Raw genomic sequence first — 14163 nt, forward strand, 5'->3', positions numbered from 1 at the left:
ACGTGAGGGCGCCACTGTGGGGCACGTGGTCCCAGCGGCCAATAACGACGTACCCTGTTGTGTATTTAGGCGGCTGCCTCTCACTCCGCAAGACTCACCCCCTGGTTGCTCCTCTCCTCTCCAATCGCCACCCCCTGCCACGTCTTCACTGTTGTATCCCCCCTACCCTCCATCTCTACACCCTACAACTCATTTTCCAAGGTGGCTTCCATCAACTCCCCCTCCCGGATGATGCCCCCTCTCCCTCCATTTATCCCTCCTGTCAACTCTGATCCTCAGCCCCCTCCTTTCCTCCGTCCTTTCCCTGGGCTCCTTCTTCCTCCCCCTTTCCAACCTGTGTTTTGTCCCCGCCCAACCTCTCCCTATCTCCCTTCCCCCCCATGTCCTTTTTTATTCCCCTCCTCCGCCTTCCCCACTCCCTGGCACATCTGCTCAGCACCCCCAACCCCTCTTATGGGTCCTCATTCTCCATTGGCTCCTTTTCCCCCTCCCCCGCTTCACTTTTCCTCTCCTTCCCACCCTTTTTTATTTTCCCATCATCTGTCCACAGTTCCCCCCCCCCCCCCCCCGCCTGCTCTTGGCTGTCGTATGTCATATTTGTGCCAACATTTTAGTGCAGTGTTTAAGTGAGTGTTCAGTGTTGTGCGTCTTTTCACAGTGTTGCGAACAGAAATCATGCTGTCACTGGGTGTGCATTTTATATCTCTTGTGAACAGAAACCAGACTGTCGCAGTGTTTTTTAACTGTCTGTCTGTTATTGTTCTGTTTCCTGTGTATTTTCTTAGCATCTTCATCCCTGTGTTTTATGTGTTAAGTTCCAGAATTTTCTGCTATTTTACCTTTAAGTCACCAATTTTATCGCCAACAGTTATTTTTTATTATCTTCATCTTTTTAAAACAAATTCTGTAGGTTGAAGAGTGGCGTAGTAAGCTGCTGCCAGCCCGCCCCCTTCAGGGGGAATCGAAACTCAATAAAGGAAAAAAAAAAAACTCTGCAAGGCAGTCTGGTAGAGGTGGGCCAAACGGTTATCCTGGAGTAACCGTTATCACAGTTCCAGTTATTCTTTGATTATTGTTATTGTTAACGGTTACTAATAACTGCCAAGTTATTTTTCGCTAGCGAATACCCAATACTCCCGAGGGGCTACAGTTAAATAAAGACATAGTTGGAATCCATCAGTTTAGTTATCAGTACAGCTGCGAGTAGTGTGCAATGGCAGGAATGTCGTATGAATCGTGTCATAACCTTAGCTTATTAACTCCGGGTACATTTTAGTTGATGTTAGAACGATTATTAGTGTTTCATATTATATATTTGTAGGTTATCGGTCGCTATTAGAAATATTATCTTCGTAGCTGCTACAGAAAGTACGTGGAACTTCGCCACAGCACTGTTTAAGTAAAATGTTAACAACGTGCGTTTTTAAGTATGGAGTAATATGTAAACTGAGTACTGTAGGTTAAATTCGAAGCTTAATTTGTCGTGCTGCTCACATAATAGAATAAAGTGTAAAGCCTTGTAATACAACAAAAAATCTACGCAATGTGACAGATTCGTTTACTCCTGTGCTTTAAAAGATAGTCCTACTGGGAAAAGTGTGAGTACGCTAATCCAAGTTTTATGTGAGATTTGGAAACTGCTCGATTTCTCCAGCTACAGCATGTTTATAACATATGAAGACATGCAGATCTAAAAGGTTGACAGAGTTACATTTCTGCGACTGCAACTCGATAATAAATTCAGTTGGGAAGGGTATACCACATTTTTTCACTCTGTTATTTCATATGGGAGCATATTCTGTGGTAACTCATCAAACGTAGCAGAAGTTTTTCGCATGTAAAAGCATGTTATAAAAATCGTTTGTGGTATAAATTCAAGAACCTGTTCAAGGAACTTTGTATTCTAACCACTGCTTCCTAGTATATTTATTCCTTAATGAAATTTGTTACAAGTATTTCCAACCAATAGCTCAATACATAATATCAGTACTAGAAATAGGAACAGCAATCTACATAAAGACCTAAAATCACTTACCTTGGTCCAAAAGGGGTCCAATATTCAGGAACTTGCATTTTCAATAAACTGCCAGCAAGTCAGCAACCATTAAAAAATTCTTTTCAGATAAAGCACGGTCTACAGTGTGTTTGAAAGACTTTATGATACAGAAGTGTCTGATTCCACCCATTATTAATATGCCGGAAATGGCTATTTTAAGTGTGTCTATGACGTCACTACATACACATGGCAACAAACACGAAGATACATACAAATAATACTATAACATCTCCCACCAAAAATACAAACAAACCAATGGGACAACTGCGGGACGTTGGGGGTTTTAGGGTGAGGACAAGCTAGTAAAAAAAAAAAAAACACACCAGGATCCCAAAACACAAAATGAAGAACAAAAAGAAAAAAAATTACAGCATTCTGCTACTCCAACAAAAATCTGCAGGTATCGGACACTTCCCTTGAACACTATGGGTCAACCATAGGTGACCATACCAAAACACCAATACCCACAACCAAAAGCACGAAAATTGGAATCGGACATTTCCCTTGACCTACATAGGTAAACCTCAGATGACGATACCAAAACATCAACATGTACAACTTTGAAAATGGGAATCGGCCATTTCCGGTGACCTATATAGGTCCACCACAGCTACTGATGCCAAAAAACCAACACCTACAACTGCGAAAAATAAAACCACAGTCACAAAAGTCCACAAATCAGTCATCCCTACATAAATTAAATCACATTCAATACTCCATAAATACACAAAACATCACAGCTAGAAAAAAAAATTCATTACCACCAGCAAATTCCGGCACTGCGAACTAGATCGGCCAGCCCCCCCCCCCCTCACACACACACACACAAAAACCAGTTCATAAACACCGTGCCGTAATGACATTCACACACCACAACACCTTTTTACGTCGAAGCAGACGGGTGGAATCGGACGCTTCCATTGACCCCTCCTTGTACTCTGTAGATGAATATCGTAACAGAGACTGATAGACCAGCTTAGGTAAACATTCTGCTAATTTCAGTTTTGACAGCACTTGGTTGCAACAGTCAAGATCGGGTGTTCTGTGTATGATAAATTTATTAAAACTGCGTAACGGTTTTTTATTCTGACAATGTATCAGTTCTGTAAATATTAGTAGTTACTGTAATATATTCACATATTTTGACAATCTCCTGACAAATGATGAGGATAATAATTATTATATTCAACTGTATTATGTTATACTTTCTGACATGTTATTTGTCATTCGCGATAGCCAACGGCTATTTCCGAAAAAGTACGTAAATATTTATTCGCTCCAGTAACTATCGTCTCTGAAATATCACCGGGGTCCAAGACTGGAGTCACTGTGTCAGGAACACAGACACACAGTTATTCCGTTACCAACTTCCAGGTTACCTGTAATGGTAGCCCGATAACTGCCAGAGAGCGAGAACTGTGAGCCAATAACGGTAACTGCCAGAGAAAAATACAGATCTCTGACAGTTATTTCCATAGTCACTCGAATTCTTTATGGTACCTCTCTTTATACTACCCGTCCAAGCTAAATTGACATATGAGGCGGTGGCTTAAGGGAACGACCGTACTTGTTAATGCCTGTACTGCAGCTCCTATCAGCCACAGCTCGGACATTAACTTTATTTAATTGTTTGTGCTAAAAGTAACGAAGGCGCACGATATAGTAGACAGTTCTTATCAACAGATGGCGCGCCGTCTCACAGTTATTCCCATGGCCTATTGAACGCTTTCCAAATGGTCTACCCTCTCCTTAGTTCCTAGCCAGATCTCCGATGAGTTGACGGGAAAGCGTAGTACGATCTTCGGTCAACAGATGGCGCGAGGCACTGTTGACATTAGACAGTTATTGAAATAACTGCCTGTATCAGAGGAACGGTTATCGCAGTAACCGTTACTTCTCAGTAACAGGTTATTTCTATCAGTTACGTTATTTTTTGCCACCTCTACAGTCTGGTATTCGCACTGAGTCGGTTGACATCTCGCTTACAGGCATCGTGTTTACGTTGCGTGTGCTTGCTTCCCGTTTTTGAGTGGACGTTGTTTTGGTTTCTGTCTTGTGACCCCGTTACTTAATACTTTGTTGTTGATATTGCTGTGTTGCTAGGTTGTCCGTCATTGTGCTTGTCCTTCATTTCCCGTTCGTCCGTCTTGTTTGTTGGCGGGCCACTCCCCTTCGGTCCCGCCGCGTCTGCGTTAGCGGCAAACCCGCGACCGTCTCCGTCGCTGTTACAAAACTCTGAATGCACAACTATTTTATTTACGCCACCCTCCATAGGGTGAGGTGATCATCGTAATAAAATAATAGAAATCAGAGCTCCGCGCGCTGTTTTGGAGTGGAACGGTTGAGCAACTGTGTGAAGTTGGTTCGATGAACCCTTTGCCAAGTACTTATGAGTGAGCTGCCGAATAGTCATGTAGATGTAGATGTAGACTGTATGAAAAATGAAAGGTAGAAACACATTAATTGCACTAGTGGCTACATATTATGTGACGTCAAGAAGAGAAATCAGCTTTTAAGTGCCTCGCATTTATGTTCGTAACACCAGCACAGAGGAACAGAAACGGACTGGGAACAACAGGTAAATAGGGTCAGAAAGTACACCGCATAATTTCGCTGATACTCTGGAAAACAGAACATGTAAGCAGTAGAAGCACTCGATTCTAATAAATAAAAAACTTGAAATTATCAGATGTAAAATGAGTTAATAGATAAGCTTCCTTGGGGTAGCATCGTTTGTCGATGAACTCGTCGACCACAAAGAGGAAATATTCTCCTGGCTGATAACGCTCCTGGCAAAGAAAGCAGAAGAAACAGTGAAATATAGTTAGAACCGGTCAGTAACTATAATACTCTACAGTTACTGAACGCAAAGAAACAAAAAATAGCAGAGCTAGTTTAGAGAGAGAAATCAACATTGTTGGATTATAAATACATACTTATTGCGGAGAATGTGTACAAACAATTTCTACAGTTGAATATTGATATCCAGTGAAAGTGAGCTTAACTACTAGCTTATAACTAGTAGTTTATATTGAATTAAGAATAGTAGCAGCAGTAGCGTAATTGAACCGTTCATGCTCAGGAAATAAGAGCTGAGCTAACTTAACATTTACTCAGACTGAATCAACGAGGAACTCAAAACAGGAATGTGTGCAATGTGTGAACAACTGCAGGATATCCACATTCCATCAAAAAACTATGTACAGGAAATGACAAAGGGGGAGGGACAGAGACATTCCGACTTAGACATATAGTGCATACAAATGAGCAATGAGTGCAGTGACTCGCGATGAGATACGAAAGAAAGCTTGTAAGCATTAGTTTTGGTAGAATTACCTGCAGCTGTTGGTATCATTGTACAAATGATAACTTTTAAATATATTTTCAACAACGTATATTTTTCTTATAATGACGTGAAGACAAATAAATCTCTAGAACAGCCGCTACCGTTACAAGTACTACTGACCGCGGTGGATTAGGCCGTTCCTCAGCAGCAGGTCGCCGCGAGCAGCAGCAGCGCCATGGCGGAACTTGGGAGAACTTGCCGCGGTCGCCAGATCGCCGGGCCGCCTGTAACACAACACACGGCACGATGGTTTATAATGCTTCACTACACAGTGAGCCAGACTGCAAAATTTTCGCAATATTATTACTATTAGTATTATTAGTGTTATTAGTGGTCAGTTTCTTTCCTATCAGTCTCCACTTGAGAGTATGCTACTGAAGTGTTTGCCAATCCCCCCCATCGACACTATTGGTATTTTATTTGTTAATGCCTTAAAATGAAAACACCAAATTTTTTTCTTCTTTCGACGAGTGATCTGCGTGAATTTCTTTCATTGCCTGTTATTTCACTTCACTATACTCTGCGATAACATGGTGAATGAACAAGAAATTAATTATATATTCGTTTAGTAAATAAACAGCACCTTTCCTTACTGCGCAGTATTGAATTTCATCCAGACGAGTTTCGCGTTTTTTATTTAAAAGCACCATCTGTGGGATTTAGAATGACACAGTTTTGTATTGATATGTGTCATTAGTAGATTTAAAAAAAGTTTAGGTTCCATTTTGCACTAAATAAGCGATTACTTAGACTTCTTTCAGTGTTTGGTTGGCATCAGTGTTTCCCCTCTTCTTGGTACATGCTGGAAGTCGCACTACAGCTCTACATACTATACATAAGCATGTTTTTATGTTCCGAACAGTTTTCTTCCAACTTTTCATCGTATTTGCCCTTACTGTTGTGATGCAATATCAGTCTTCTGTTACTAATTACAGATATTTGATCGAAAACTGTGATTTTATGACGTAACTATAGTCAGTTCACTATAATCTCATTCTCTTTCGTCTGTTTACGTACATATTGCCAACCTAAAGAGGTCTGTGCTGGAAATGATGTCTGTTCGGTTCTGTTATATATATATTGTGTGTATGAGAGAGAGAGAGAGAGAGAGAGAGAGAGAGAGAGAGAGAGAGAGAGAGGGTGAGAGAGAGTATACACATATGTGCATCTTACCTTTTGTGGAGTGAGGGAGGTTATTCAGTGTCAGTTGTAGAATGTTGAATATAAATGTAATAGCTGCCAGAGAGTGTGGAGAGGCTTATGGAAAAGTGGGTAGAAAGGACATAAGTGGTATTAAAATTGTTGTTATAATATTATTATGGTAAAAGTCCTCTGTCGTAGTGTTACTCTATTACTTAATCTGTTAGTATGAACAATGTATTCTTTGCAATGTGTACTCGATTATTCAACAGGAATTTCTTTCCTGCTTTGGTTTTCTGTATGTGGTAATTTTATTGCAAGCTTAGTATGTGCTTTTATTGTTGATTCTAATTACTTTCATGTTTCTTTCTCTAGTGGTCAGTTTGTGATTGTGTTCTCTGAGGCCAATGTGCATTAGCAGAACGCCTCAGAGAGTGCAATCGCAAACCGACCACTAAAGGAGAAAACATGAACCTAATCAGAATCAACAATATAAGCACCTACTAACCTTGCAATAAAATTACCACGTACAGAAAACCAAAGTAGAAAAGAAATTCCTGTTGACTGATCAAGTACACGTTGCAAACAATACATTGTTTACATTAGCAGACAATATAATAGAGTAACACTACAAGAGAGGACTATTACCATAATAGTATCACAATAACAATAATAATACCACCCATGTCCCTTCTACTCATTTGTCCATAAACCTCTCCAAAAAGTATTTAACCCAAAACTCAAATCAGCTGAACACTGGAAGTTTCAACCATTATTTGACAGCTATTAGATCGATATTCAACATTCTAGAGCTGTCACTGAATAATCACCAACACCACCCACTCCACAAAAGATAAAAAGGACATGTGTATATACTCTCTCTCTCTCACTCTTTCTCTCTCTCTCACTCTCTCTCTCTTTCACACACACACACACACATACATACACGCAGGTATAAACATAACAGAAATGAGTATACGTTATTTTCACCATAGACTTCGTTACGGAGGCAACATGTACGCAGATAAACGTCCTGAAATCACAATTTTCGATCAAATAACTTTAATTATCGGGATGAGCCTGATGTTATTTCACAACAATAAAAGTAAATAAGATGAAAAGTTAGAAGAAAAAAGTTTGGAATATATCGTAAACAGAGCTGTAGTGCGAGCTCCAGCACGTGGCCAGAAAAGATTAAACGCTGATGCCAGCGAAAAACGCTAAGAACTCTAAGTGCTCGCTTACTTACGTAAAAAACGAGACTTCAGCAGTTTCATACTCTACAAATAGCAAATATCAAAACGAAACTGTGTCATTCTATCTCCCACTGATGATGCCTTAAGGTGAAAAAAAGCGAAACGCGTCCGGGTGAAACAAACTACAGTGCAGCAGGGAAATTCGGTTCTTAGTTACAAATACTTCTATTGTTGCTGCGGATGATAAACTCGTTAAATTAATTATAATTAAATACACTGGTTAATAATAATAAAAATAATAATATTATTAATAATAATCGTAACACTAATGATATATTCAAGTGAATCGGTCCGTAAGTGTGAACTTAAAGAAATATTAAACAAACTAAAAAATAGTAGGGCACCAGGAGAAGATTCTGTCAACCTACAGCTATTTAAATACGTGAGAAAAATAATTATACACAGATTCTGACAATTTGATGGAAGGTCCAACATTTTTGACGTGTTGATTGGCGACTCCATGGAGTGTTCTGTGCACCACGGCCAGATAAAGGATATAATTGGACGGAGAATCAGCATTGGTCGTATTTTTTTGTTTTATTATCCGCAAAATCGATTTTCGGTCACTTAGTGACCATCCTCAGTGCTGTAATACACAATTAAAATTGGTAGGCACTGGTATCAACAAGCTTAGAGCGATCACATGAAATTGGTAGGCACTGGTATCAACAAGCTAAGAGCGATCAGTTTATGTGATCGCCAAAACAAAAGGAAAATTTGGAGTAGGAAATGAAATCCATGGAGAAGAAATAAAAATTATGAGGTTCACTGACGACATTGTAATTATGTCAGAGACAGCAACGGATCTGAAAGAGCTGTTGAACGGAATGAACAGTGTCTTGAAAGGAGAATATCAGATGAACATCAACAAAGCAAAACGAGGATCATGGAATGTAGTCGAATTAAGTCTGGTGATGCTGAGGGTATTAGATTAGGAAATGAGACACTTAAAGTAGTAGAGGAGTTTTGCTATTTGGGGAGCAAAATAACTTATGATGGTCGAAGTAGAGAGGATATAAAATGTAGACTGGCAATGGCAAGGAAAGCGTTTCTGAAGAAGAGAAATTTGTTAACATCGAGTATAGATTTAAGTGTTAGGAAGTCGTTTCTGAAAGTATTAGTATGGAGTGTAGCCATGTATGGAAGTGAAACATGGACGATAAATAGTTAGGACAAGAAGAGAATAGAAGCTTTCGAAATGTGGTGCTACAGAAAAATTCTGAAGATTAGATGGGTAGATCATGTAACTAACGAGGAGGTACTAAATAGAATACGATAGAAGAGGAATTTGTGGCACAACTTGACATGTTCTAAGGCATCAAGGGATCATCAATTTAGTATTGGAGGGCAGAGAGTAGGGTAAAAATCGTAGCGTGAGACCAAGAGATGAATACACTAAGCAGATTCAGAGGGATGTAAGTTTCAGTAGTTATTTGGAGATGAAGAGGCTTGCACAGGATAGAATAGCATGGAGGACTGCGTCAAACCAGTCCCTGGACTGAAAACCACAACAACAGACGTTTTATTAAAGTTCTAAAGATTTATAAAATATTGTAAATTCTTCATAACCATCTTATAGAATCAGTAGGGACATATTTGAAGTGGACAGATTAAGCCACTTATCGTTCTATTAATTGTTCAACCTTTCATTAACAGTCAGTTCAACCGGTTAAGGTATTATCGTCAAGTACAGATATCTGCATATTAATCGTCCGATGTACTCGCGTCACAAACTGTTTGCTTCAGTACAAACACAAAAGATCCACCATTTAGAAGCAACAGAAATGTCTTCTACCAATACAAATATTTCATCTGGCCTGGACAGCAGAATTTGGGAAATGAACATAAAGAAGGGGTGGGGGGTTAAGATTCAAGCTATTGGGTTCAAGATTAGGGTGCATCGGAAATTGGACTTCTGAATTAATACAACACCTCCAAGTATTTAGGCATCCTTCGAAGAAGACAATTTATGCAGTAACCCAGAAAATAACGAATCATATTTACAATCGTAAACAGAATTTCCTCGAATTTCGAATCTAAACTAATTGGCAAAAACACCAGCAGGAAAGGTCGGCATAATAAGGGTGGATTATGACTGAAGGCAAATACAGCATAGACTAAAGATTAATAATAAGGAGCACAGCGACTTGCTTTCTTCTAAAAGACTGAACGAGAGAGCAGCGGAACAGTTGAGAGCATTCCCCTATTCAGTGAACACAATTACACCTGTTGGTTGAAGCAAGGATACCAGAAGCAGACTGAAACAGACAAACACAGCTTTCTTCATATATGAGGACTGATGAAGCGCGATAGCTCCCAAATGTCTACATGAGTAGTTCAACATGATATGGAAACTTTAACACCGAAAATGCATATAAAATACCTTATGCATGATTTAAAATTTTTCGACCCTTAATACCATTGTAACTTGTACCGTACTTCTAACTCTGAATCAGTAAGCTTTATTACAGAAACTACACTAAAGAACCAAAGAAACTGGTACACCTGCCTAACATCGTATAGGGCTCGCGTGAGCACGCTAAAGTGCCGCAGCACGACGTGTCATGAACTCGACTACTGTATGAAGTAGTGCTTTAGGGAAATGACACCATGAATCCTGGAGGGTTGTCTATAAATCCGTAAGAGTACGAAGGGGTGGAGATCTCTTCTGAACAGCAAGTTACAAGGCATCCCAGATATGCTCGATAATGTTCATGTCTGTGGATTTGGTTATCAGCGGAAGCGTTTAAATTCTGAAGAGCGTTACTGGAGCCACTCTGTAGCAATCCTGAATGTGTGGGGTGTCGCATTGTCCTTTTGGAATTGGCCAAGTCTATCGTAATGCACTATGGGCATGAATGGATGCGGGTGATGAGACAAGATACTTACGTACGTGTCACCTGTCAGAGTCCTATCTAGATGTATCAGGCGTCCAATATCACTCCAACTTCACACACCCCACGCAATTACGGAGCCTCCAACAGCTTGAACAGCCCCTGCTAACATGCTGGGTTCATGGATTCATAAGGATGTCTCCATACCCGTACACGTTCATCTGCTAGATTTAATTTGAAACAAGACTCGCCTGACCAGGCAACATGTTCCCAGTCGTCAACAGTCCAATGTAGGTGTTGACAGGTCCGTGAAATGATCGTACGGGAAAACCCAACTTCATCGCTGCCTCGAAAATTCTGCGTCCCATCGCTTGTGCGCCGACTATAACACCACGTTCAAACTAAATTTTGATAAGATGCCATTGTAGCAGTAGTAACCGATCTAATAACTGCGCCAGACAGTTGTTGTCTTATATAGCCAGCGCCGCATTCTGCCTATTTACATATCTTTATATTTGAATACCCATGTCTATACCAGTTTCTTTGACGCTTCGGTGTATATTTAGTATGTAATCGATGTAATATTGTATTTATTTGCGATGTATATAATTGAGTGTAATTATACTGTAAATACTGTAAATTGCCCGATAATAGCAAAGGTAACTTTATTTAAAGGTATCGATAGTTACGTCGAAATGGCAGTAGCTATGCCGTTGATTATCTTTGCAGCTATGCCGTTGTTTATCTCTGTCACGCTACGTGCGGAGAGGGAGCAGCGCAGCTTGACTCATGAAAGAGTAGGGAACCAATTGTTGGGCATTCCCGCAGGTGCGGTGTGCAGCTATTACAGCACCAGTGTAGGCGCACCTGCTTCGTTAACCTGCGTGTATTGAGAGAGCGGTAGTAGTGAACGGGCGGAGAAGCAGCATCTCTAACAATTGCCTGGTCCATAATGATCCGTGACTATGGAGGTGACTCGTGGTTCTCAACCAGCAGCAGCAACAGCTGCAGCTCAGTATTATCGTCGGCTACATTCTTCGACGTCCGCACAGCTATAACTTCGTAAGACTGTTAACTGACACAGAATAACTAATATTGTACAGGCCTTACCCAGTGGTATTTTTTTCACAATATTTGACGAACTTTCTTCAACAGTAAATTGCGACATTTTAAACTTGTAGGGCACCTGTGTTGTACTTTTCCTCAGATATTATTACCATTCAGAGCCCCTTTCCTGGATGTCGTAAAAATATGAATATTGATTAACTATTTCCTACCAGTTTTGTTTGTTTGCTAATGACCAGTTTCAGTCTAAATTTTTCTCTCTCAATAACTGTTCATTCTTTTACTGCATAACGGTGGCTTAACGAATTTGCAGTTTTGAGTATTAACTTAAAGTAACGTAAGAATTCACTAGCAAAACCAATAACTAAAGATACGGCCCAAATTAAGGGAGTACAATTTCATTTTCTCCGATTCTGCATAGAACCTCCTCATTCCTTACCTTATCAGACAACCTAATTTTCAACATTCGTCTATAGCACCACATCCCAAATGCTTCGATTCTCTTCTGTTCCGGTTTTCCCACAGTCCATGTTTCACTACCGTACAATGCTGTACTCCACACGTCCATCCTCAGAAATTTCTTCTCAAATTAAGGCCGGTATTTGATATTAGTAGACTTCACTTGGCCAGAAATGCCTATTTTGCCATAGCGAGTCTGCTTTTGATGTCCTCCTTGCTCCGTCCGTCATTGGTTATTTTACTGCCTAGGTAGCAGAATTCCTTAACTTCATTGACTTCGTGACCATCAATCCTGATGTTAAGTTTCTCGCTGTTCTCATTTCTACTATTTCTCATTACCTTCGTCTTTCTCCGATTTACTCTCAAACCATACTGTGTACTCATTAGACCGTTCATTTCGTTCAGCAGATCATTTAATTCTTCTTCACTTTCACTCAGGATAGCAATATCATCAGGGAATCGTATCATTGATATACTTTCACCTTGTATTTTAATTCCGCTCCTGAACCTTTCTTTTATTTCCATCATTGCTTCCTCGATGTACAGATTGAAGAGTAGGGGCGAAAGGCTACAGCCTTGTCTAACACCCTTCTTAATACGAGCACTTCGTTCTTGATCGTCCACTCTTATTATTCCCTCTTGGTTGTTGTACATATTGTATATGACCCGTCTCTCCCTATAGCCTACCCCTACTTTTTTTCAGAATCTCGAACAGCTTGCACCATTTTATATTGTCGAACGCTTTTTCCAGGTCGACAAATCCTATGAAAGTGTCTTGATTATTCTTTAGCCTTGCTTCCATTATTAGCCGTAACGTCAGAATTGACTTTCTCGTCCCTTTACTTTTCCTAAAGCCAAACTGATCGTCACCTAGCGCATTCTCAATTTTATTTTCCATTCTTCTGTATATTTTTCTTGTAAGCAGCTTCGATGCATGAGCTGTTAAGCTGATTGTGCGATAATTCTCGCAATTGTCAGCTCTTGCCGTCTTCGGAATTGTGTGGATGATGCTTTTCCGAAAGTCAGATGGTATGTCGCCAGACTCATATATTCTACACACCAACGTGAATAATCGTTTTGTTGCCATTTCCCCCAGTGATTTTAGAAATTCTGATGGAATGTTATCTATTCCTTCTGCCTTATTTGACCGTAAGTCCTCCAAAGCTCTTTTAAATTCCGATTCTAATACTGGATCCCCTATCTCTTCTAAATCGACTCCTGTTTCTTCTTCTATCACATCAGACAAATCTTCACCCTCATAGAGGCTTTCAATGTATTCCTTCCACCTATCTGCTCTCTCCTCTGCATTTAACAGTGGATTTCCCGTTGCACTCTTAATGTTACCACCTTTGCTTTTAATGTCACCAAAGGTTGTTTCGACTTTCCTGTATGCTGAGTCTGTCCTTCCGACAATCATATCTTTTTCGATGTCTTCGTATTTTTCCTGCAGCCATTTCGTCTTAGCTTCCCTGCACTTCCTATTTATTTCATTCCTCAGTGTCTTGTATTTCTGTATTCCTGATTTTCCCGGAACATGTTTGTACTTCCTCCTTTCATCAATCAACTGAAGTATTTCTTCTGTTACCCATGGATTCTTCGCAGCTACCTTCTTTGTACCTATGTTTTCCTTCCCAACTTCTGTGATGGTCCTTTTTAGAGATGTCCATTCCTCTTCAACTGTACTGCCTACTGCGCTATTCCTTATTGCTGTATCTATAGCGTTAGAGAACTTCAAACGTATCTCGTCATTCCTTAGTACTTCCGTATCCCACTTCTTTGCGTATTGATTCTTTCTGTCTTGAACTTCAGCCTACTCTTCATCACTACTATATTGTGATCTGAGTCTATATCTGCTCCTGGGTACGCCTTACAGTCCAGTATCTGATTTCGGAATCTCTGTCTGACCGTGATGTAATCCAATTGAAATCTTCCCGTATCTCCCGGCCTTTTCCAAGTATACCTCCTACTCTTGTGATTCTTGAACAGGGTATTCGCTATTACTAGCTG

General features: G+C 40.1%; 1 protein-coding gene across 1 annotated transcript in view; it reads right to left on the minus strand.

The window, feature by feature from the left end:
* Window positions 1–14163, minus strand: part of LOC126259503 (uncharacterized) — a 1382428-nt gene that overhangs the window by 62045 nt on the left and 1306220 nt on the right. Inside the window, exon 7 of the mRNA XM_049956351.1 lies at window positions 5523–5626. Within this exon, the coding sequence (XP_049812308.1) occupies window positions 5544–5626 (83 nt within the window). The 3' untranslated portion in view covers window positions 5523–5543. The remainder of the gene's footprint in view (window positions 1–5522; window positions 5627–14163) is intronic.

This window comes from Schistocerca nitens, chromosome 5, assembly GCF_023898315.1.
Source record: "Schistocerca nitens isolate TAMUIC-IGC-003100 chromosome 5, iqSchNite1.1, whole genome shotgun sequence".
NCBI lineage: Eukaryota > Metazoa > Arthropoda > Insecta > Orthoptera > Acrididae > Schistocerca > Schistocerca nitens.